This window comes from Rhododendron vialii, chromosome 10a, assembly GCF_030253575.1.
Source record: "Rhododendron vialii isolate Sample 1 chromosome 10a, ASM3025357v1".
Taxonomy (NCBI): domain Eukaryota; kingdom Viridiplantae; phylum Streptophyta; class Magnoliopsida; order Ericales; family Ericaceae; genus Rhododendron; species Rhododendron vialii.
Window position 1 is genome coordinate 2,280,278 of NC_080566.1, and position 26,695 is coordinate 2,306,972.

The following is a 26,695-nucleotide window of genomic DNA, read 5'->3' on the forward strand; positions in this document are numbered from 1 at the left end:
TGTGTGTGTGAGAGAGAGAGAGAGAGAGAGAGAGAGAGAGAGAGAGATATATATAATCTGCAACACCCATTTTGCCTTTTGCCATTCCTTTTTCCTTTTTTTGTTCTTCTTTACATTAGTTTCTATCAATGAATCTTGCTATTCTATTCATCAGAAATTAAAAAAAAAAACCCATCATATGACAAAAAAAATATTCCAGAAAAACATCCATCAAGCTGTCAAAAATGAGAACTACAGAATATAGTTCAAAATTATGCATTCTCATGCAACTGTTCCTCTGTAGTCTTCTCCCTCTAAAATACTCAGTAAAATCCGCCTTCAAAAAATCAGCATCTAGAGGTTAACCAATATTGCCTCTCCTCTCCATATGTACATAAGGAGATCACATTCTAGCCGTTCGCTTCCAGCCCTCAGTTTTGTCCTCAATCCCATTTGACAGCTTCCAATTCCATAAGTTCCAGCAAAAGCAATCATCGAATTTCGATCTCCTCAATTAGAGAACCAAAAAAATCCAAAATCAAACCTCTAGTTGTTCCCTTTTTCTTTTTTGTTGTTTCTTGCCTAGCTGAAGTTTCTCAGTTGCACCTGAAACAGACTCTGGCTTGTGATCTGGTTTGTTGTCGCTGAGTTTACGTTTGTCTAGATTTACAGAACCCTTCTCATAATTAATGGAAACATCCAGAGAGTATATCCGCAGAGAAAGGGAAGACAAGGTAGATATCTTGGCGGCAGCCGACAGTGATGACCAGTACCACCACGTCTTCTTCAAGTATTCTGTCTTAATCAAGTCCTCAAATGCAACCACAGCTTGAACCATCTGAGCAAAAGGAATGATGAGAAAAATGACCATTGACTTCGTGTATAGACTTTATAAACGCAACATACACACTGACGCACAAGCTTGATGAAGACTGACAGATTTATACTTCCATTTCTCTGATTTATCACGAAAAACAAGAGCAAGGAAGTCGACATATAGGAGATGGGAAATAAGTGTAGCAAATGTTTCATTAGATATATATACTCCAAGAGACAAGTTTTGCTTCAGAGATGTTCTTTCCTATGTTTTGGAATCCGATCAAGAAAGGTTCTCTATCTGCTAGTGTTAGGAATGAAGTGTTCCTTGAAGGTTTTCTAGTAATCAAAAGGCCAAAAGAGTTCTTTTTCTCGTTTTCCACCTTTCTTTCTTCCCTTTTCCTGTATTGTTTTATCTTGTCAGTTTAACCACAACTGCCTGCACTTGAAATATCAAAGCGTCAACTTTAGCCACTGCTTCTTTCAGCAATATCCCACTGCTTACCTTACGGATGAATAACTCATAACAATTGGATGTTAAATATTACTACCATCTTTCTATCGCTCGTGTTACAATGGTGAGGATGTCCGACACTCCGACTCAAAAAGTTTGAACCTTGTACTAAAAGCAAAGCAATTTATCCTTCATGGTTCCAGAAATTTAGCAGCACCCACTACTCTGAATAACCTTAGGGAACCGATGCAAATAACTATGGAAAGAAAAGCTCTAATCCTTAGCCAGAAAAACTTAAAACCAACAGTAATAACTCTCGGTAAAAGATCACTAGTACATCAGCAATTGAAAAAACTGGAAAACTAGTACCGATTGAGAAGATGACTACCCAACGAAAATTTTAACTAGACTGACCTCGTGTATGGTATCTGCAGATTTAACAAATGAGCGCCAGGCCCATCTCCTTTCCAAATGCGCTTTTGAAGGTCTCAGAGCTACTTCAGGAAGCGCAGCATCCATATCCAGCAAATCGATTTTGAGTCGCCTTAAAATTACAGAAGCTTTGCCAACTAACGGCCTCAGTGCAGACTCTGGAATGACACAGCAGTTACCTAGAGCTGGATCTAAACTGTGACATGACACACTTCCATCTTTCTGCTCTAAGGATCCAAAAGGCGGTTTATCTGATTTCAGTGATCCAGTGAATCCGTTTGCGGCACACGCTCTAGGAGAACTATTATCAAGTTCTGCATTAGCTATAAAAACTCTCTGTTCATCAATCTTAGGCTCTTCACCCGTGCCAACTACAACTACTTTAGAGGGAACTACCATCAGTGTAGGATCAGTAAGATACGGAGATACAGATGGGACAAGCATTGGAATGCCATTAGAACCAAAAAGACCTATTTCCTGCACCAACTCCTTGAGAGAGTTCTTTGTCACAAACTTGGAGCATATCTCTTTCAAGTCATATGGGCATACTAGTCCATCATTTTGATATTTAATCAACTTGGAATTGAGCTCATAATAGCCATTTTCCTGCTCCATAGTCCCAGATTTTAAGCTTATATTACCCTTTAAAGCACTATTTTGATTGCTCTTTTTGGAGGCTTGTATACCTAATTTGCACGCAGCATCGTTATGCCCATCAAGCTCCACTTCGCTGGAGAAGGTTCTATGGCAAGAAATGCAATGATATCTAGAGGGCCACACAGGTTCTAAGCAGTAGCACCTAAACATTTTGTCTTCACTATTGGGTTTTGTCTTTCTTCCCCGCTTCTTCAAGAGGTCAATGATGTCTGGCTCAGACCATGGACCATATTTATTCACTAGCAAACTGCCTGCCTTCGTGACCAACGATTCAGAATACAAATAAATTTCCCTTTTTGTGGACCCAGAAGAAGCCATTTGAGGCTCATCCTGACTTCGGTTTTCATTATGTTCAGAGTCTAACGATCTCAGCTTCAGCCAGCGCAAAATGGATTCTTTCAGTTCTCTTTCTTTTGGGTCATCGCATCTCAAATATTCTACTAGTCCTTTAATTTCTGCATCAGATTGGTAAGTAACCCATGGAAAACACGTAGTATTAGCATCATTGGGATTATGCATGTATGGTGTCATCTCCCTACAGTTCACAATCACCCACGGATGTCTACTCAGCTTGGCCAAAACCCAGTACAATCGGCCCACCGAGTCGCTACCCAAAAAATCCCCCCTCAAAGATAGCTTCAATAGTTGCACTTCTATGCTTCTAACGGAGCCCTGCAGATGTGAAATCTCATTCCTAACTGAATTCAACTCAAGGCTGTTATCATCCCTTTGCTTCATGCCACCATGGAAACTGTTCCCTCTACTCAAGCCATTGGTTTCTTGTTGAAGTGTATTTGATGGAAGCACTTCCTTCTGTCTGAACGGTTTATCCTTGTCAATGTCATTCATGGGGGGCAAAAAGTTTCCAGATAATTGGCCATCTTTAAGGCGATCTTCAGCATCCAAAGGTTCTGTACTTAGGCTTTTACTAGCAGACTTCTCCTCCAAACTTCTGAAATATGGACATTTACCAGTCTTTGCAAGGTTTGCAGCTAGGGTTTCTTCTTTGGACTTCAAGTTTCTCCATTCCATGGAAACAGATCGCAATTTCTGCTGCAATTCAGCAGACAATTCTAAACCATGCTCAAGATGTTGACGAATAAGAACCGAGTTCAACAACTCATCGGAAAGGAATTTAAGCAGGAAAGTTTTCTGCATTCACAATAAAGGGGACGAAATTAAGTGAATATAATGAAGCAAACAAAATGTAAGCACCACCAACAAATTCACAAAGCATGCCAGGTATCTGCCACTTAAGTATCGCAAATCCCTAAAAATGCAAAACAGCAATAGATATTTGCAACCCATATATACAAACTGAAAACCACAAGTGAAATGCACAGTAGGTTCAGACCAAATATGGCATAATTTTTTTCTTTCTGATTCCTATCGTTGAGACGAACCAATAATCCACAAAAATTTGACCCGAAACTAACAATTGCAGCAAAAAAAAAAATGACATTTGGCTTATTTGCCAAACCAGCCGCAACACAGTTAATAAATGAGTTGTGCTATATGTATATATACACGAAAAAAGGGTACTCGGATCAAGCACCCTACACACCTCGGATGCCGTTGATTCTCGCGTAGGCCCCATCGGTTTTTTTTTTTAGAATTTTTGGACGGCTTGGATCGGCCGTCCGGTGGCCGGAGACGGCCCGCCGGCGGCCGTCAGTACGATTTCCCTCCCCCATGGTCGGTACTCATAGCTTTTCTGTTAATAAATAGCAAGACATATGAAAGCAAGTACTGGGCCGAACATAGCATCACAATACTCAAAACTACCTAAGATTAAAAAGAAAAATGAAGACAAATCAAAATTTAGGAAGACAAGTTATGAGAAGAAAAGCTATCATTGAGGACAAACAGACCAACCTCATCTACACTGAACTCCCAACACTCCTTTTCTTCCAGTACAGACGCTAAATGTTCAAGTGTGTCGAAGTAAACACAGGTGAATTCTCCTTGGTATTTTTTCCGGTTACACGGAACGATTGAAATACATTCTGATGCATCTTGAACATTATGTTTGCTGGCGACACAAGATGGGCAATACCAATTTCCTTGAGGAATCCTAGGAAGTGGAGGGCTCAAGCAATATGTATGATATTCTGCATCACAAGTATCACACAGGAGAACACTGACATCATCTTTATCAATACCGCAAACTTTACATACACCCTCTTCCCAAGGGGCTTTGGGAAGTTCACTAGAAGAGACGAGAAAATCATCTATTTCCTTCTTCAACTCTGCAGATAAGCACCCTAACTTGGCATAACCCACAAATTTCTGAAATAGGCTGACAACCTGCATCAGAAAGAGTAACCTTTCATGAAAAGCTATGAAGCATAAAAAGCAAGGTCCACAAGCGAAAGGTTTAGATTAGCAGTGGAGAGGAAGAACCAGAGGCAAGGAAAGGGTGAGGGTAGCAAACAATATTGGCCTTGTATTTACGTTGCAATTTATGCTCTAGAGATGCATCTTGCTTTTATTTTTCCCCCTCTATGTTTTCGAAAGTACAGATTAGTTCACCGCCTAAAAAAAAAAACCTTGATCATTCGTAACAAACATGCATACAAATCGTTTACAAAAACAAACAAAAAACCGTATGTGCAATGTACAGCATCACCCGTATAGAAGAAAGTAACAACAGCAGTTGCATATGATCGGAGTTTGGTCATAACTTTACCGCTTCTTTTATGTAGAAGTACTTATGGGTGATAACCCTGTGTTATATCTAAACATTGGAGGGGAGACGTGGTATCACATACGTTAATAAAGCATACTGCATACCTTCAATTGTATGATACTATGATTGTATCTGATGATATTCTCTCCATTCAATTTTGATTGGTAAATAGTTTTTAATTATGAGGAATCGAGAGAAACGATAGGGGATTTGTTGTTTCAAGGAGGGGCAATGATGGGGAAATCCAACTAACCTCCTTTGCATAGAGAGACTCAAAATTAGAGGATAATGTCTCAGCCAACTGAACCAAGTCAGGCTTCTCGCTGTGACAAGTTCGCAATTGGGTCCATAACTGCCAGTTGAACAAATAAGTTAGAATGCTTTACATGTAAGTTGGCAAACACACAAATATCACCAGAAAGCAAACTAAAGACCAAACAAAATATAAAGGCGGTGAAGTTTGACGCAAGCTCAATACTGTTAATTAATGACCAGCATCAAAAGACTTCGTGTTGTGGGAAGCAGACAGAGAGGTTGAAACAAGTTCATGATCAGTTCTCATGATAGGTAAGTATACTTAAACTGCAAAAAGATCTATCCATGCAAAGCAAACACTCAAAACATTAGTGCACATAGGAAAACAAAACTAGAAACACGAAATGAAAACTGACTGAAAAATACCACGCATAGCGCAAATACCATGCGGTTCAAAATCAAGAAAACAGTGGGTTTAGTTACCACACAAGCTCATTGATACACTGCTAAATCAACATAAAATGATAATTGATACCCAGACAACATAAACTTCAACTATTAAACCAACAAAAATATCTTCAGCCTTGTATCCAAATCAATTGAGGTCAGTGAGACTATGACATATGGCACTAACGATGTACTCATAGTCATAATCCATGGAAAAAAGAGAAGCCATTACTCATAGAAAACCTCACTAAGATGGTGCACAACTTTTGCAATCAGAAGAGGTTGCAATCAAACGAAGTTAAAAAGGGAAACAGACCTCTCGAACATCCTCAAGAAAAGCATCATGAGATCCACCATAGGCCCCAGCTGCCAATCTCAAATCAATCGTCCTGAAATCCAAAGAACGTGAAATCATAGCTGGAGATTCAAGAATCCCTTCATCATCATTGTCACTGGAGGTTAACAGTCTTCTCCCCAGTAAGTTGCAGAAAACTTTTTCACTATCAGCTGAAGCCACTCGACGTAGTATAATACGGCATTGTTTCATCATCATATCAGCTATAGATACGAAATTCTTCATCTTTTTTTCCCTATGAGGTTTCTGTGCCATCCCTTCACCATGGACTTCTGCTAGCACTGAAACTACAGCTTTCTGTTTACACCCAAAACAAAGGTAGAAAGATGTTCAATTTAGGATTCAGACACGCTAAGGAACTTGTAAATAAAAACAAAAACTACACGTCACTCAAACTTCAGAGCTCCTGAAGTAAAAACTAGCGTACCATACTTCAGTTACAAAGAAAGAGCTCAACGGACATGAAAAAACATACAACGGAACATGGTGACAAAACATAAGATGCAACAAAATTTCTGACTAGCGATCACTCTTTGCAGGAAAAAAAAAAGGAACAGAACCATTCCTGAATCCATAGAATAGAATTAAACAACCAAAGAAAGTGTATAGAGGCATTGAGCTGGAAGCTAACCCGATACAATATAATAAACGAAATTAATTCACTATTTGCCTTTTTTCTAAGAGTAGAAAACAATTATCAAGTGAGGTACACAAAGAATTTCTTTAATAGCTGGAAATTAGTTGACTAATAGAACAGATTATCCATCCTACAATAATTTCATCACCATCACAATACAGAAGTTGGGCTATAATAGATAATATCACCTTTGTAGGTCCAGAAGCATTTCCTTTATAAACTCCCTTACTAATTGAATGCTCCAATATTTTCTTTGCCCATTCTGGAGGACCTTTCTCTAACGCGTCATTAACACACTTCCGTATTCGAGCTCCCACATTTGTAGGCAACTTTCTAACAGGTTCCAGCAACAGTGCCCACTCAGGAATATTATTATCACTCAGAGCGATGCTTTCACAAGCACCAGTTGCATCAGATCCCCCATCATCTGTTCTAAGCATATCATTCTCTCTGCTCAAACAACCAAAAATATTCTTCATAGCCTGTGCAAGTAACTGAACAGAAACCCAAGTCAGCTCATCAGCACAAGTTCTTCCTCTACCGACCAGAAATAGTGAAAAAAGATTCAAAGATAACAGAAGTAAACCCTCATCCAAAATTAAAAGCATTTTGTATGCGAGGCAACAGAATCGATACAGCTATAATGGAGATAGAAACTTGCGCATAAGGATTAGACATATGAGGAGCATTTCAGATGTAGTGCTTTATCCGAACGCCTGGCATGTGACAATGTCTGAATAAAAGGCATTGGTAGGTGCAATTGTCAAAGCTCCCTTGACAAAAGTGGGAAGGCTGAATCAAGTCTAAGAGCAGCGACTTTTGGAAAAAATACAGAAGGTTAGGTCTATAAGAGGCTATAAAAAGTTTTACCCTCCCAGCAGCCTCTATTAATAGAGACCATAATGTCCATTTACCTTACTTATCTAAAGAACTTAACGAGTAAGCAGTGTGATTTTTTATTTCATCATCTACCATGGTATCAAACCTTTTAATCACAACAAATGTTCTATAGTAATTATAACTCCAAATCTAATCCAAGAAGCGGAGAGAAACAGAAGTAGACGTTTGATACAATTTCTTTCGGTAAAGAAAAGAAAAGAAAGAAAGAAAAAGAAAACAATTTCTTTCTGAAATTTCAACCAAATCAATGGCATGAAAAACAGATATAATATTTAAGAGCTGTGCAAAGTCCCAAAAAAATGATTGAGGCCAACTTACTAAATGCACAAAGAGGAAGAAGCAAAACTGTCAATTTTACTTGTTCCCTTACATTCACAGCAGATAAACATCTTAACTAAACCTAGCATAATGCTGAACTCACAATTTTGGTTTTCCATCACTGAATGGATAAAACCAGCAAAACCATGCACCATATTTCATTTGTAGCACACCTACGGTCAATAGCATCAAATACAAATCCACTACTTCAGAATCCACTGCTAAGTCAAAAGGAAAAGGTTTGAGGCCATGTCTAAGACTTCCTCTATCCAACAAATTAGCCTGTGTTTACTAAAACTCTCTTCCAAGAACAATAGGCTCTTGTACTCAGAACATTAAACAAACTCAGGCACCATTTAGACAATAAAATGAAGAATAAAGAACTAGGATCCACTCTTACCACTGCATCTGCTTCCATCCCCACAACTCCAGTAAGTGCCCCACAAAGCACTCCACCGTCACCTAGCAAACAGCGAAACACTTTGCCACTTTCGCGACTAGCTATTTCTGGATAGTCGATGTTTCCATCCATGGACAAGACAGCCAAAATATATCTTCTAACCAATTCTGGCCAGGTTAATTCATTGATAGGAAGCATATTCAACTTGGTGCCCTTTTTGCCAACTGAGGAATCCATATCTTTCTTTTTTCCCCGTTTAAGCTTTGACTCTCCAGTATCAAACTTTGGGCCCATCACTGCAGACACTTTGGACTGGAGCTCACATATTAGCACTTTCAACACTGAGCGATAAGCCATAATTAAAGCATTACCCTTCCACCTGGAATAAGTATCTGATTCCATTCTAGCTTCATTAGCTTCCTTTGTTGCTTCTGTTTTCATTCCTGTGAATGCATCTGGATTTTCTATGGTAACTGCCGCACCAGATTCAGTGCTTGAGGGTACAATATGCTGGCTTGAACCAACAGTTCTTGGAGAAGTTACATCACATCTTTCTCCTATTTTCCCTCCAACTTCTTCTAGGAGATTAAGGCCATTAAACCATGGACAAACAAGTTCCTGTTCAAGTTCTTTAATTGACAAAGGGTCCTCTAAACCCAAAACCTCGTAGAAACGGCACAGGAACTCCCATACCTGGGAAGATGAACAATACCAGTTTTCATTAATACAGAAAATTTTGCTTTCACTCAACACACTTGACAGAGTATGAACATACCTGAAGAACATCACCTACAATCTCAACAGGAAGCTTTAAGCTAACTGGCTTCCCCGGAGGAAGGCAACGACTTTCAGTCGCAGGGTCTTCAACCATGTCTGACCTGGCTCTTTCGTCCTTGCCTTGAACACCATCCTTCGTCTTCACCAATAGAATCCCATTTCCAACAGTTATAGATGATGAATAGTTAATCCTTTCCTTTAGTAATACATATTGCAAACAGGCACAAACACCAGGTAGCTGTTCTATAATTTCTTGCACAAATTCAATATCTAATCCAAATCTATCCTGGTCCAGCCATTTCAACAGCACTTCGAATCCAGTTTCAAATGCAATGGTATCCTTGATAACATAGGGGATTTTGATTGAGCGTGAAGAACCAAAAAATCTGGCCAAAGAGGTAAATCTGCCATCGTCCTTTCCATATGTACAATCAAGGAAAGTTGAGGGTGTTTCATTTACAACATGCTCACAGAACAACTTGAGAGTACCTCTCTTCATATATATCTGTCGACAAGTGTCAACGAATTTCTTGGCCACCATTCTCCATGCTGAAGATGACGATGACTCTTCAACAAAGAACTCGCCAATTTCGTCCCTTACACCATCTGTATCAGATAAACCATTCCCGAAGCCTTTATGAAGGGGATAGGCTTCAAGCTGCAAGCAATTGGACGCCTGAACATCAGAAGATTTATCAGAATAACTGCCAAGGCATGATAAAACATCATTTTCCTGAGGCGGGGAAGTATCTGAGAGAAGCATCTGGACACTGCAATACTCATCATAGTCCATATTGACACAAGCCAAATCATCATTTTTCTCTTTGTCTTCCCAATAAGATTGCCCAGGATTTGGCATAAAGATGACAGTTGAACCATTCGGAATGGGCACTGTGGAGCAGGAGCACCTGCTAACCCTAAAAACAGGTCCAGAATCACCACCATCTGACACATCACAGATAAAGAGGGACCCAGTAACTTTATCGTGCCAGCAGGATCTATAGCCTGCAGGCCAGATCTGATTGGCATTATGATAAGATGGTCTATTATCAACATTTCCCACAGAAAGAACGAAGAAATCTTCATACTGGACTGGAAGCCTGTCCTGAAAAGAAAGCAGACGTGAAATCAGGCACGAAGAGCAAGCTGAAGAACACAAAAGACCTTTATAAACTCATAGCCATGCACATACATAAGCTCATATCCGGCTAAAAGAAAAAGGGCCAACTTGCACAGAAAAAAAGTGATAAAGATAAAAACGAACTCAGTTAACTAACTCCCGAGGCCCAGTGCCACAGTTATCTTCTGGTCTAGCTCCCGTCTTTTGTACATTATAACTTGCATGACGCACTATGAAAATCAGATGAGAAATCCTCGCACAACCCACTGAAAGTTTTGCTATTTTCAGCAACGCCATTAGCCATTGAAAGTCTTTAAAAAAAACACTTCTTCTGGCTAAACGTGACCTCTTGTGCAGTGAAGCAGATCATTGCTTCTCACAACAGGTTCTACAAAACTGCTATTGAACAACCCCTCAAGATAACAAGCAATCCCATCTGAGCATAGTAGACAGGATATATTCACCACTGGGATGTACTGAATTCAACACCCCAACCTTCTTCCAGAACACCATGTTTTTCAGATATAAACTCTCTAAGAGCCTGCAAATACATCTCACTCAGATTCTGGACCTTGGGTAGTAGCTGTATGATTACTACTCCTAAGTCTTCTTAAAGGAAGTGCAAATCTACCTCCTCAACATCTAGCCATGGTGTGAGTGTGATGCAATAAGTATTTGACAGCAGCCATTACAACACCGGTGCTTTTTGACACCGAAATCCATTTCTCTCATACAGTGAATGTTGGGCCCCAAAACTGTTTGCCACCAATTGAATTAAAACTAGTTGTGTGCTTTCTAAAAACCAAAATAAAATGTAATACTTTCTAACACTTGAAAAATACTAGCACTCAAAGAAAGTTCTTCAATAAATGAACCAATCAGGAAACACTAGGAGCGAAAAAAGTGAAACTCAATGTGAGAAATAAACTCAAGTCATAGATAGAATCATAGAAAGATAGCTTAGCTGAACCCTTCTCGCAAGCAAACAGGAAAGGTCCACCTTAACCTACTCAATAACATATCAGTTACAGTGCCCATTGCGTTTAAGTACACAGCTTCCTCCCCAATTTCATGTACTTGCAGCTTCTTGGAATTATTTGCCATGAACAATTAGAGAAGACAAACTCATTAGCCAAAATCATGCCCGTCACTCACCATTTAAGACTAGATGCAAGAACTAAGAACCCATCCCATGTTAGTCCCACTCCAGATCCCTACATATTTTAGCCAATGTGTGAGAATTTTTAAAAAAATTGATAGTACACACAAATATCAAAAAGCCATCAAGGGGATACAGCCCATGTACTAATGGGCTACAAAAACAAAAATGCGACCGGAAGATATACACTATATGCCACTGGCAAGGGCATAATGGAGGGCTTTATACTGCCCAATAAACTGTGAAACACATGAGATTTTCAGATTCCTTGAGTAAAAGGAATATCGGGAATTTATGTTCATCTTATCTAAAGACCACAAAGTAAAAAATAAAAAAATATTGAATCAATGCTTGAACCAACCTCCCCAACTACCAACTCCAAAAAAAAAAAAAAAAAATTTCTACTCTCGCGCGGTCTTTTCTCTATTTGCGGGCCAAATTTGTGCAGGTACTGTATGGCAGAGATGTTTGAAGATACGATCTATTGCCCCCTTAGATACTATGGTGTGGGGGTAATTGGAAAAAAAAAAATTACAAAAAAATTTAAACTTTTTTTCCATCTTTTCAGTTCATCAAATCAAAAGATTTGATTTTTCTCATACATTTGCTCCTGCGGTGACAAAACTGCAAGGTAAGTTCACATTTTTGCACAACAATAGATACAATTTATGGGAAAAAATACAGAGAATTTCAACGGTCAATTGGTGCCAAAATTTAGTCCAAAACTTGAAATTTATTTAAGGCAGCATTCAGATGTCCATTCCATAATTGTAACCTGTAAATCTATTGAATTGCATCAATTCCAAATATGGTATCAAAAATCTTCTTTAAACAACACAGCAATTTCTAGCCAAAAAAGGTGCAAAAGAGAACAAGGCAAACAAGCAGTTCACATGATAAGAGGGAAGAAACATGAACCAGATCACATATCAGACACCTTTCCAATCTCTTCAAAGAAAAATATAAGGGCATCCATTGAAACTACGTGAAGATGAAAGCCCAAAGAACCCAACTCACAAATTTTATCCTGGAAACCAATATTTACCATAATAGAAAATGCTTGCAATAGCATCAACAACAGACATCATCTGGAAATGAAAAAAAAAGAAGCAAGAGTTACCTAACGAAAATGTGCTACAATAATTTTTTTACCCTAAAAGGTAGTTGAAAATCATAATTTAACCCAACACCAAACCAAACTGGATTTACATAGGCAACAGACCATAACAAGAGTACAGAATCTAAAATCGCTAATTGAAATGTAAAAAGTGAGGTTGCTACCCAATTGGTGTTGCAGATCCAAGAATAGCATTCAGACAACTAGATACTGACTATGATATGACAGGGCTTGATTCAAACAAAATGAATCAATAATAGTGAGGGAGTGACTAGTGAGAGTGTGAGGGAGTGAGAGAGAGAGAGTGTGTATGTGTGTGAGAGAGAGGGAGAGAGTGTGTGTGTGAGAGAGAGGGAGAGAGAGTGTGTGTGTGTGTGTGTGAGAGAGAGAGAGAGAGAGAGAGACTAGACGATGCATTTGATGAGGCTTTTTTTTTAATCGGGAAAGAAAATTTTATCCATCATTAATGATTAAAAAATATAACCGAGTAGAATACAAAAAGAAATGCACGAGAGCTTCAAAAAGTATAAAAACACTTTTCCAGTGCTACAATTCGCAAAAACACAAGCTACCCCTAAGCCTCACGTTTTAATTTTAAAAAAAAAAAAACATGGCAAGAAGCCAACTAGATAAATATAGCTAATGCTTGACTACCCAACAAATAACCATCATAAAATGTCCTGTAAATGCTAGACTACCCAAAAGCCAATAAATGGCATCCCAGTCAACCCTATTTTGCCCACCCATTTGAAATTTGAACCATTTGATGAGGCTTGTTTGGTTGAAGAATACCCTAAGTCTGTCCCGTGAAGCTCTCGATGAATCCATTGGTTTCGAAATGCTTTATCCAATTATCTAAAAGAGTTCCTAGGAGTTTCATTACATTTATACCATTTACATCCAAACTCCAGTAAACATGGTATGTATTACCCATCAATTCAACACACAACCACTTACTCAACAAATAATCAGGCAATTACTTGACAGCTCATTTACAACTTATCACAGGTAAAACATAGAAGCAAGTCAAAATTGACCAAATGACCTTGATATATTTAGTTGCAAAAAAAACCCAAACTACACAAAACAGAATCAATATAATTGCTCACCTGCATCCATTATGTATAGAGGATGAACAGACTACAAAAATCTAGTTTTATTGGTACAAAGTGACTACAACTAGGGGGAGCCAACTCAGCTAGGGATAGGTGGCATGTCCCCTTAGTTCGACAACCTAAAGGTTCCTCAACCATCGCTTACACCTGTGTTGTGATCATATTGGAGGCTGCAATGGGAAAGTATGATAACCTTGGGGTTCGACGAGCTGCAGATGGCTACATACACTTTTATGATACAACCGACGAGGTGTGAGTCTAGCTCAACACCTTGTGTCTTGTGTTTCTCTCTGTGAATTTGGTTAGGGTGCAAATCCCTCAATAGATTGAGGCTCAAGGTGCCTGATAATCTCCCTAACTCAAACACCCAATCCACAAATTATTGGATGATCCTGACAGTGTCTTTAAGCCATGCGCTCAGCCTGGGTTGCTCCGAGGGAAGTTTGAGTGCCGCTCAGTGGGATGAGTTTCGAACCTAGGCGGGCAGAGTCATTAATTGACGGAGAGGTGGCACTGAGAGTATGGAGTTGGTGCTAGGTTGAGTATAGGGGCGAGCTAAGGTTCCTCCAAATGAGCCAGTGAGCAAACCCCTCACCCCTGGAGATGTCCTGTCAAGTTTATGACATACGTAGGTCAAGGGGAGTCAATAATCCATGTGTCAATTTACGGGCAGACTGTCAATCTCATCTCTTTTCCAGGCTTAACAAGTAGCAATATATACATATGGCGTATAGTTTTTGTTGACAATGCAGAAATACACTGGTTCGTTTTTTCCATCTCTTGACCAATTTTTAGATTGGTTTGACCTTTTTCAGTCGAATAGGAGTACAAGTGTATAGGGCCTTTTTGTCTTGTGGCCTTCAATTGTATATGGGCGGCATTCCCTGAATGCCTTTTTGGTAATATAATCTTTTACTTATCAAAAAAGAAATACCCTAGTTCGCCACTGCTAAGTAAAGTCAAATCCTGGCTTTCGCAGTTCGACCTTAGTCACATAATCCTTCAATAGGGTCGTCCGTTTCCACTCCCTCGCTCCGCACTCAGAGTTCAATTCAAGTCCTTTGGAAATAACCGGGACGTGGCGGCTGACAGCAACATTAGGGAGTCCAGAGACGTTGGCGGGGGCCTCCATCTGCTCTCAATCTTCACTCTGCGCTTGCATTCTCATTCACGGTCTGCACGCACACGTGCATTCTACGGCTTTGGAATATTTTTAAAACACGTTCGTGCATTATGTGACTTAGCCACTACTGACTATACTCACCACCAAAAAAACAGTACCACAACTACCAAAACAGAACAAACGCGCGAAATTCGTACCTTTCCAAAGACTGAACTCTTCTACGCTTCTGCCCCGAACCCTCGGATTCCTTCAACCCCAGCTTCCACCGACTACTCACCACTCCTTTACTCAAACACTCCCCACACAACCACTCCTCCGCTTCCCGCTCCCGCATCCCGGCGCAGGAGCCGAGGTGGAACCCGCGCTCGCACCCGTCGCACACGACCACCCCGCCCTCCCCCTCCTCCGTCTCGCCGCACGCGGCGCACGGAGAGTCTCCTCCGGGTATCCTCGCCGGAGATCCGGACGGCGGCGTCGGGGAGCCGTGGAAGGTGCGCGCGACGGCGAAGGCGGCGTCGGGGGAGGGAGGTGGTGGTAGGGTTGAGGGTGAAGAGGAAGAGGAAGGGGTTGCATTGAGGTCGATGACGATGGAGGAGCGAGTTTGGCGGTTTGGTTTCGGACGAGTCGGATCGGTGAGTTGGTCCATTAGCGGAAGCGAGATTGGGTTGGAGGCATTTGAAGTGAAGTGAAAAGCGAGGAGAGAGAGAGAGAGAGAGAGAGATTTTGTTGCTGTTTCGTTTTGGCGCAACCGACTTGAGCGGGGAAGAAGTTGAAAGGAAGAAGGAAGTGAAATTTATTGGCTGGTGCTAGGGCAACAAGTACAACCAGTACATCTAATTTTTTTTTTTTTAATGCATACATAAACGGGTTCAGCTCCCGTCCAGTAAGTCTTACTGTCCAGTCCCGGCCAGTTAGCTATTTTCCGGCTAACATCAGTTTTTTTCCATTATCGGATCCGTTCATATTATAGATTTTGTCGAGACGTATAAACTTGTTAAAAATTCATTTTCATTGGATATTGTTTAATACACGATCGTAATCCATTATTTTGATTTTTGGAAAAAAATACTTAGGCTCTGTTCCAAAAACCTTCTTAAAAAATAAGCAGCTTATTTCACATTTTCAAACTCAAAAATAATATAAATGAAAAATAAATTTTTAGTTTTTTTTGCACCGTATTAAAGATCTTGATAAGATCTATTAAACAAAATCTATATTGGTAGAAAAATTATTTGCGTAAACACATTATTTTTGAGCTTGAAATTGCCTTCTTAAAAAATAAGTACTTATTTTACGTTCCGGAACGGGACCTTACCCACACTGAATTGGAACCCCTTTCATCAATTTGTCGAAAATAAATGTATTCCGATCGTGTATTGAACGATATCCGATGTACATAATTTTTGACATAATTATGTATCTCGACAAGATCTACAATATGAACATATCCAATCATGAAATAAAACCAATGCTAGCCAGAAAATGGTCGACTGATCGGAACTGGACAGTAAAGCTTACTGGAAGGGAGCTCAACCCCACATGACCCAACCCGCCCCGTTACCCGCCCCAAATGGGTAGGGGATTCGGGGATTATTTGGGGATCAGATAGAGTATGGGGATAATTTTTAAAAAAAAGTGGGAAACGGGTAGGGGGTCGATATGAGGTAGTACCCGCCCTACTAACCTACTATATATAATACATAATTATATATATATATATATATACACATAAGTTAGGGACTTAGGGTTCCTGATCCCCGCCCCAGCCCCACTAGCCAACTATGTATATAGATAAGTTAGGGTTTTTCCATTTTCCAGTCGCCACTCTAGAGACTTACGTCTCCAATCCCCAGCCCTACTAGTCTACTCGTCTTGTTTGTTTGAAACTGTTTTTATTTCAAATTGGTTTGTAATACACTATGGCAGCAACTATGTGACTGTTTTAATTTAAATTTGGTTTATAATGGCACTACGGCAGCAGATGTGACTGTTTTCATTTTGATTTGGTTTGTAATGGCATTATGGCAGCAACTGTGGCTATTTTCCATGGCATTTCGTTTGTAATGGCAATGTAGATTGTTTTTTTTTTTTTTTTGAATTTAGTTTCTTAGTTCGTATTTTATGCCAGGTGACTTTTTTTTTAAAAAGTTTTGGGATCTTTGGATCCCCGATTTCCCACGGGGATCTCCGTTCCCCGTTTGGGGTGGGGATGGAGGGTAAAAATAAATCCCCGGTGGGGATTGGGGCGGGGATGGGGAGGAATTTGAGTTCGGGGATCGGGGACTGGGATAGTGGTATCCACCTCCGACCATCCCCATTGCCATCCCTAGTTTCATCCAATCTTCCTGAAATTTGAATGAAAAATAAGAAGATTGAGCAATTACATACACATATCGGATTGAGTTGAATTTCACAAGTCCACTCGAAATTTTTTTTTTTAAATGTATATATTATACTAACAGAACAAGATTATAAGGATGTCCATGTAAATATAAAATGAGGAGTGTGCGTCGCCAACTAATAAAAAGCCAATCCATCCGCTAAAAAGAACTCTGCTACAGGTAATTTAGATGATTTGTAAGCACCCTTCCCGATATTAGATTGAAGTGTTTTTTTACATGGACCATAAACGAAATATTTTGAACAAAATGTACGGTTCCGATCATTTTTGCGGGACCTGAGACGGTCACAAAAATAGTCTGTTCGCGGCTACTGTATAGCATCTGTTGTACCTGTAGGTTTACTGCACTAAAAAAGCTAAGCACACTATTATACAAAACCACGCATGGTCAGAGACGGAACTAGGATTTCATATAACAATAATTCTACAATCACATTCACTTTTCACACCCATCTACACACTTGTGTGTAGATGTGTATTTGAACGTATGTTTGGGTGTGGTCCGATAACTACTCTTCATATAATTGCGAGAACAAAATTTTTTGAATTCCAAGGATGAGGAAGTGACGAGGCCGTAATTTTGCTCCCGTTTCGCTTGGCGCAAGACTTGAGCCCTGAGCAGGGGAGGGAAGTTAAAAAGGAAAGTAGGAAATAAAAGTGGGCCGCATCAGATGATGTTGAGAGAATCGTATGGGCTTTGTATCACTAAGTCATGGCCCATGGGCATCATCATATCTAGCTTGAATAATTTTGGAGATCAATTTTGTTAGTTTTTTTTTTTTTTTTCTCAATCGAGATAGAAGGGATCATTTAAATCGTGTATAAAGCACAAAGTACAAACTCAAAACATCATATGAATTGTGAGAGTTTACAAGACAATCAAGTTCAACAACTCTACCAATGTGGAATAATAAATAAGCCCGTTATAGGGTAGGAATAAATAAATAAATAAAAAGCTCATCTAAGAGAAGCACACCCACACATGCACGTGGAGAGATTTGAATTCCTAATTTCCTAGTGAGATGCACTTTTGATTAAAATCGAGACAAAATCATGTATAAACAGACTATAGCCCAAGAATTAATGGCACACAATGATAATCGAACTCAGATCAAGAATTAGTTGAGGCTCCTAGTTGAGGTGGTGCCAACTACGCTAACCTATTGAGGTTATTGTTGACAACTCAAGATGCCTAGGCAAGCTTACCCCATCTTGACCGATTCTCGAAAACTTAATTTTATCGTCAACTGACATAGAGACCATTCAAAATTAAGACAAAGTCTTATACAAACTTACACTAAAGAGTTGATAGCAAATAGGGCTAACCCATAGAAGTTTAGTACATATACATAGTGTGAGTAGTTTAAAATTCACACCATGTATTTGTGCAAAATTAAAAAATTCACATCCCTTTAAATTGTTTCTTGAATATCTTTGAAGTTTTTTCTGTTAATTTATCTTTGCAGGCCATTAATTCCAAAGAGAAAGAAAACTCCAAAGATGGAACAATCGTGGGCAAGACTGAAACACCATCACGTGCGTGGAAAGGAGGGGCTGCTGTGAGCAAACACAGTAGCGTATAGTCGTATTTTATCTTATCGTTTATATCGGCAATTAATGGTCCAAATTTTTAAAAAACTCTACAGAGAAACGTACAAAACACTTTTGAACGGTGAGATTAGGCGCTGTTGCACACTGTTGTATTTTGCTCGCAATAACCCCCGCTTCCCCATGTGTGGCGTCCAAATATTAATAGGTATTTCTCTTTTCTTTTTTTTCCCTGCTGGATAATAAATGGGAATTTCCAGAGCGTGATCCTCTCACGTACTAGGGTCAACCCAATAAAGTATATCCTCAAATTCTCCATACCCATATTTGCATGTACATTCTCACCCCTGGCCCAGGATCACATCACATGGAATCTTTTCTTAAGACAGAAAACACAGTCCTACCAATAGCTAATAAAAATTAGTAAAATACGAAGCACCGACACAAGCAAAACCAGGTATGGAGGATTTGAGACAATCACTGATGACCATGTAATTCCGCGAGACTGGAGCACACTACAACTAATTACAGGGCCATAAATTTACCGTTCACTAGCGGGACGCCCCACTTAAAGATTAGAGCAAATAACGTGTATGGACTGTGCTCAAAAGAGTTGATAACACTTAAGAAGTTTCGAATTTTAGACTTTTGAATGGATCAATCCCTTAACTTCCACCGGAGGTTTTGCTGCGCCATGTTTAACAAGATTGATCGGATATCAAAAGCGATATGACCAAAACACGTTTTTTCCCAAGATATCAATGGTCGTGATTTTAAGAATAAACTTCAAGAAAAATGCGATTGGTTCGTGTTATATTTGATCAATCTCAATTTTGACACGGACGGTAAATTTAACTTAACGAGCCAAATAAAATGAATGTTTTGGATCTCATCACCCATCCGAAGGGCACAAACACCATGGGGCCGAGACACTGGACTTTTATTAGGAAAAAAAAATAAAAATGCCCGTTTAACAATCTTTGAGTTAATAATTGACGATGATTGAGTAGGGAGCGTTTTCACTAATCAACAAGTTGTGGCTACAACTTTTTGATTTTTTTTTTATTAAAAAAAAATCACTTTTATTAGTTTTGCTACAAACTTTTATGCATTATAAATTCGTCTCGACGAGAGGAATCGAGAAAGTAAAAAATTATTTATGACTCTTACCCAAGTGTTATTTTTCTTGGATATTTCACAAAAAATTTGTGTAAAAGTTATAATTTTTTACTTTTTCGATTTCTCTCGTCGAGACAAACCTATAATACATAAAAATTTGACGCAAAACTAACAAGCGTAATTTTTTTTTAAATAATGACAAAATTAAAAATTGTGGTCCATAATTTATTGATTAGTGGAAACGCCCCTAATATCCTTGTCTATTGGTATTGGATTGAGCTTATTTTTACGAAGACCCTTGAAAATATGTTTTACATTTAATGAACGGCTTGGATGATTTGTGTGGAACCCGTGGTGGGCTTCACAATGAAATCTGTGCACAGATCTGCTGTGTACGTAGCAGGACTCTTGTCAAAATCAAAAGGAATAAAGCATAATTTCAAAACTTCTTTTCCTTTTGTGTTGGAGCGTCAAGTTCCCAAATCTTGAAATCTCAACTTTCACTACTCACTCCCCGCTAACAATCGAGTAGTGGCATCTTCGATAATTATGTCAAAATCAGCGTCACATTTGTGATAGTAATTTCGGAAATGTATTTTCGGTAAGTTTCGCAGTTGTTCCGCGCAGTTTGGTCTAATTTTCACTTTGGTCCTTATAATTTCAATTGAACAATTGAAAACTCATAGCTTCAAATTGGTTTCGATGTAGTTCCCCCCTCCACTACTTGTAAAAATTCAGTAGCAAATTGAGCACAAGCTACTCGCATGGGTCTCTTGGAAGGATAATACTTTGAAATCATCATTAAATTTTCCCCCTTAAAACATGCCGCATCGCTTATTTTGCTCACTTTGTCAAGGTTGAGGCATTATTTTGATAAACTATGTTCAGAGCTCGCTAAATCTCTTTTCTAATTTGAAAAAAATTAATCACGCTCGTGATAATTGTACATGGATTTTCGAACTTCTTAGTATTAAACACAAAATAAACACTAATGGTTTCCTCATATTGATAAACAAGATTAAAATGACTCTTTTAAACTGTGAATACGTCCACGTGTGCGACGAGCTGCCAACACGAACAAGGTTTCAAACTAAAGGGTTACAATTGTCTAAATTAGAATCTCAAGGACCAAAGTAAGACTTTAACCAAACTACGAGGACCAATGGTGAGATTTCCCCATTTTCCTGCCCTTTTTTTGTTGTTGGTTCTCCCGACGCCGGTCACAAGCATATTTATTTACCCGTGCTTGCCGGCCTAGGTCGGGTACTAACCCTTCCGCCGGTTACTCTCTCTCTACATTCTCTCTCTCTCTCTCTCTACATTCTCTCACAATCTACATCATTCGTGTGTATATATACGTATAACGACACTTCTTCAATCTTCTCGTACAAAACGGAGAAGACGACTCCAACCATTTTGACTCCCATTGACCCGATCCTCTGGTAATCTCTCTTGTTTGTATTCATCTACTCCCTGCAATTTTTCAACTCTAATGATTCGATTGAAGTTTGTAGTTTGAGTTAGGAGATTGCGATCTAACGAAATGCTCTTTAGAGTGAGAGATCTTGCTGTTCTGACAATCGAACACTCTGTGACTTCAGTTGTTTTTGTTGTTTTTGCATTGATGTCTGGAAACGATGTTTTTAATCGAAGAAATGTGTAGATCTCCGCTAGTGTATGGCGAGTTTACGGTCCCCAGTACTAGTCGAAGCATACGTAAGGTAGCCTGGACACCTGGTTATCGAAATGACAAAAGTGTAGATCTCTATTTTCGGTGTACTTATTTACTGTCCGCTGGTGGACAGTGAGTTTATGGTCCCGAGGATTAGATGAGGTGCACGTAAGTTGGCGTAGACACCTGGTTATCGAAAGGAAAAAAAGGTGTAGATCTCTATTTTCCAATGCGTTAGTCGGGCGGTCGGGCACCTTTGAGCTATTAATCGGTGCATATTAATTAGTAATCGGCGATTTATGGTTAGTCGGACTTAATCGGATAGCCCCTGCCAGCGATTAATCGCCAACTAATCGCCGATTAATTCCTTGTTTTAGAACACTGCTATTTTCGGTGTGGTTATTTACTGTTGTGTATTAGCTCGACTAGATGTTTGCCTGTATGGCTGGGTTTTTATTTTATTATTTTATTTTATTTTATTTTTGTTTTATCATGGTATTGTTTGATAATGGTCTATCATGGTATTGTTTGATAATGGTCACCTGATAGTGATAGTCGTTGCTCCAATTGCTGTATGGGGTTCTGTTGTTGACTTCATGAAGTGCGGAAGCTAGCTACTTGTGTGATCTTTCTGTTCTTTTTAGGATTCGAGTCGAGGTTAGGGTTTGAATTAGGGTTGGCATGGAAATGTGTTGATGGCACATTGCTTGCGTATTGGTGGAAAGAGGAGGTCTAGGAGCACGACAACTCGTACAACGTTTTTGCGCAACATGCCTCTGTGGCAGTGCCTCGGTTGTAGTTGAAAGCTAGCAATCCATCCGGTTGCCAATGAAACAATGCTTACAATGCAGTCCCAAGCTTTCACATCGCTATACTGGAGTTAACTTACATAGGACTTTAGGAGTAGTACTCATTTTCACCCTACGTGATGTTAACAAGCTTACAATGCAGTCCCAAAATAAACTCGACAATAGTTTGGCCTTACATAAGTTATGAGTTATCCCTCTCCACTTCTATTTTAGTATACTACTCACAATGATTGTGTGAACAATTTTGTTTCAATGGTTAAGTCCTTGAAGAGTTCTTCTGCTAGTACCAGACAACTGTGCTAACTTTTTAGTCAGCTGTTGTGTGCGATGTCACACAGCTAGTTAGAAGTTTTAATGTTTCTAAATTGTTTGAGTTTATAGTCCTTGAATCTCCTTCCTTGTGTAACTTTTCTAGCCTTCGCTTCTGTTGGCTTAACGTGCATCCAGAATATATATGTTGAGCTTTGTGGTTATGTATGATCCTTGATCTGGTTTATTAGCTTGTGTATTTCCTTGTCCTGCTTCCCAAACTAGATTCTGAAAGATAACATCTACTGAACTATTTCCTTTCTGTTGCAGTCTTTGACTCTTTGCAGTGATGTCGGGTCAAGCTCTCAAAGATCTCAACACGATGCCTGCCTCTGAGAGGAAGAACGATAACTCCAGTAAGGGGAACTTTACTAAACCTCATTCCGAGAATGGAAATCTTGCAGAAAAGCACAGGAAAGCCACTGCCTCCGTGGTTGAAACTGTCACGAGTGGAGATGAAAGTGTGAAAACTGAGGTTGAGGTTGGAAACATAGAAGTTGAATACATTGAATCTGAGAATCTCGATGATGTAGAAGATGTGGATATGACTCTAAAGGTAAGTCTATGTTTGTTGCTACATTATCATGATGCTTGGTCAGATAAACCTTTTAAATTTTTTGGTGTTTGATTCTGAGGGATGTTGAGAGGTATGTTTTTTTATGGTTAACTGCTATTGATGTGCCTACATTTCCTTTCTGTTCAGGCACTTTTGGCTGGACTAGACTCTAAAGATTGGGTTTTGGTATGTGAGTCACTCAATGATGTACGCCGAATATCGATATTTCACAAGGAATCAATGTTCAACATGCTGTAAGTCTAAATTTCTTTCTCAGGTGTTATTGGCTGATATAAGAAGAGGTGGACAGTGTGTGTATTGACATTTTTCTTATACATAACTGTTCAGATTGGTATATTCATTCTTTCAAGTTTCAAGAAAAAGTTCCATCTGTTGTATTGCTCATCTTTTTTGATGAACAGGGAGAATGTGATCCCACTCATTGTGAAATCACTGAAGAATCCAAGAAGTGCTCTGTGTAAGACAGCAATCATGACATCTGCGGATGTTTTCAGTGCATACAGTGATCACATTATTGATTCATTGGATCCTATGGTAACAAATCCTCTTGGAAACTGCTGCTTCTTGTTTGCTGCTCTGATGATAGCCTTTTCCTTATTCTATGCTAATTATGTTTTGTTACTTTTCTTCTGTACTGGGTTTAGCTTTTGCAACTTCTTCTGAAGTCTTCACAAGACAAAAGATTTGTATGTGAGGCAGCTGAGAGAGCTTTAATAGCCATGACTGCTTGGCTTTCGCCCATTTTGCTGTTACCAAAGTTGGAAACTTATCTTAAGCACAGAAATCCTCGAATTCGAGCCAAGGCTTCAATGTGCTTTTGTCGAAGTGTACCACGACTGGTGAGAATTAAACATTCAATTATGTCCTTTACTTTTTCAGAATGATTAAATACAATTCTATTTGCATTTTTTGTGTCTAAGTGTCTTTCTTGACTTCTGCTTTTCTCTTGTTTCTCTTCATATTCTCTAATGGAAGGGAGCTTCAGGAAGAATTTTAAGCAGCAAATATCATGATATTGCATCTCCACTATCATATTGTGCATGGCTTCTTATGTCAGTATAACTTATGCAAACAGTAGCCTGTTCTTATGTGATTTCAGCTGCATTGATTCGTTACAGTTTTGTGAAAACCTCTTTTTCTTGTGTCATTATGGTGGTATTACTATTGTGTGCGGTTAAATCCACAACTCCAATTGTTGGAGCCTCGCCCATAAATTGAAATGGTGTATTTGCCCTTAAATTCAAAGGGTTATTCTTTTTTTGACTAAAAAAACAGAAGAGAAGAAGAGATGACAGAAAATCAAGTCATTACAGACACGACTCTAATGGGTACTTGTATTTTCAGATGGACTGATAAAATTTTAATATAGTTTTGATCCTTAACAGTTGTGGTAGCCAGTTGGTATGATATCGATCCTCATGCATGTTCAAGTAGAAGGAATGTCAATTTTATCATCACCCTACTGCAATTGCTAGTTTGTATTTATTTTCGTGCTTGCTAAATCTTGTGTTATTTTGTGAAGGGAGTGGAGGGAATCAAGGCATATGGGATTGACAAATTGATCCAAATAGCTGCATCCCAGCTTAGTGACCAGCTTCCTGAGTCTAGGGAGGCTGCTCGTACTCTCTTGCTGGAACTCCAAACTGTATATGAGAAGTGTTCTGTCCCGACTCAGACTGCAGTACCCGAGGAGGATTCAGTCCCGACTCAGACTCCAGTACCCGAGGTGGATTCAGTCCCGACTCAAACTCCGGTACCCGAGGAGGATTCAGAGATGGGTTCATGGGAGCACTTTTGTCAGTCGAAGCTCTCCCGTCTAAGTGCCCAAGCCGTACTTCGTGTGACGAACGTTGCTCGTGAAGGTATTGCTCTGGGTTCCTAGCAGGACACACGTGGACTCAACATATGATTCATTTTTATTATCATCTATTCTAGTCCCTTTTTCCCTTGTTCGGTTTGGTTCAATATGTTTTTACGTGTAAATACCGTGAGATTGAGACTATTGACGTATATTTGGGGAGGCATTTGAAATTCAGCTACGCATCTTGTAGCATTTCGTTACATATGTTGTTTAGCTCCCGTGAATGTTCTTATGCTATCTTCAGCCTCTATCTTGATGATGCTCAATTTGCTTGGATCTATGCTGTGCATTGAGAACCAAATGGGCGTCATGTATCTCCGGTGGAACAAACTTACTCCTCTCCGATTTTAGCCAACTAACTCCCGGTATTACTTCCATTAAGCCCGAGCTACTTCCATTGAGGCCAAATTACTTGGATAACTTTTCGGCTTAAAATTCAAAATGGGAAAGGTGTATATGAATGCATCTTTAAGTTACTACCCTTTGTTGGGTTTGCATTTTCCATTTATTTTGGTCGGTACCAAGTTTGTGAATCTTGTACTGTACCGGCCGGTATTTGTGTAAGACCTATAACTTGCTCTTCAATATCGTCCCGGCCCCAATACCTGTGTACTGGTCGAACATATGCTCCGATACAATCGCCAGTTCTCTCAAATATTTCTAGCAATTCCAGTGCAGACGTCATTACGAGCTTCTTATCCTTAAAAAACTGGAACCTGCTTACCACCCTCATTAGTTTGATCTCGTCACCGACAATCGATGCGATCTCTTCAATTAAGTGTTGGCAGATATCGATAAGCTCTTGCGTCTCGGGATTTCATGAGCTCTATGAATCCATGCCGGTCATTTGCGGCGGTGGCATTGAATAGCTAATATAGAAAGCAACCAAATTTAATTGCCCGGTCCACTGCATCGTCGACGTGATCATCACTATCCAAGTCATCGTCACCAAGATCGCGATCAGTGCCGGCCTGATGTTTGGGTTGTTCAAGTCCGACCCCAAACTTGGTTGCCCACTCACTAAAAAACAAAAAGACATACAAGTTTTAAAAAAATCAAGGTGACATGTTAAGTATACATAAAAAAAAATTTGTTGCCCCATGGTGGGGGATTGCCCAAGCCCGTAGACTTGTGGAGCTTGCCCTGAGGCCGGCTCTGATCGCGATGGACAATTTCAAGGGTGCAGTTCCTTGTCTTCGATTAGTAATTTAGGGCTTGAGCGAAGGCTTGGGCTTCGTGGTCCTTGTAGCGGAGGGCCAAGCGTAAATGGTTACGGAGTAGTTACGGTTTGGCGTGGGAAGATGGGTTCACACTTGACATGAGAAGGTTTCTTTTCCTCCGTGAGCTTGAAATGTTTTTTTTTACTTCCAACTTTTGATGGTAGTAGCGCTAAATCTGAAACGGTACCCGGCAACCGTTCGTTACGAGTAAGAAAGCCGATACGGTATTCAGAACCTTGGTCGGTACAATGAAAGAGGGACAAAAAAATTCAGTATTTTGCCACCGAGGATGAGAAAGCATTTCGCAAGGATTGGTAGACTCCCTAATGAAGACGAGGGTATCAATGAAAAAGAGACCAGGACTTATGGTCCATGTTAGAAGATCATCTTTGTTTCTTAAACCATAAGGATTCCCTGAAACATTCTTGA

General features: G+C 39.5%; 2 protein-coding genes across 4 annotated transcripts; one reads left to right on the forward strand and one right to left on the reverse strand.

Moving 5' to 3' along the window:
- Positions 1-49: 49 nt before the first annotated feature.
- LOC131304849 (methyl-CpG-binding domain-containing protein 9) lies at positions 50-15,523 on the reverse strand. 3 transcript variants are annotated; one of them, XM_058332286.1, is made up of 10 exons: positions 14,948-15,038; positions 11,392-11,450; positions 9,115-10,221; positions 8,340-9,032; positions 6,910-7,215; positions 6,046-6,381; positions 5,281-5,379; positions 4,214-4,645; positions 1,664-3,490; positions 50-817 (listed from the first exon to the last, which is right to left on the reverse strand). In XM_058332286.1, exons 2-10 carry the CDS (start codon positions 11,392-11,394, stop codon positions 518-520), a joined length of 5,103 nt encoding a protein of 1,700 aa, XP_058188269.1. In that variant the 5' UTR covers positions 11,395-11,450; positions 14,948-15,038; the 3' UTR covers positions 50-517. The 3 variants fall into 3 exon arrangements, with proteins under 3 accessions (XP_058188269.1, XP_058188268.1, XP_058188270.1); XM_058332285.1 differs by lacking the exon at positions 11,392-11,450 and having other exon boundaries at positions 9,115-10,216; positions 14,948-15,523; XM_058332287.1 differs by lacking the exon at positions 11,392-11,450 and having other exon boundaries at positions 14,948-15,082.
- A 5,597-nt stretch (positions 15,524-21,120) lies between these two features.
- LOC131304853 (uncharacterized) lies at positions 21,121-25,246 on the forward strand. Its single transcript, XM_058332291.1, has 6 exons — positions 21,121-21,260; positions 22,879-23,164; positions 23,312-23,418; positions 23,587-23,719; positions 23,830-24,024; positions 24,708-25,246. Exons 2-6 carry the CDS (start codon positions 22,898-22,900, stop codon positions 25,065-25,067), a joined length of 1,062 nt encoding a protein of 353 aa, XP_058188274.1. The 5' UTR covers positions 21,121-21,260; positions 22,879-22,897; the 3' UTR covers positions 25,068-25,246.
- Positions 25,247-26,695: the final 1,449 nt, after the last annotated feature.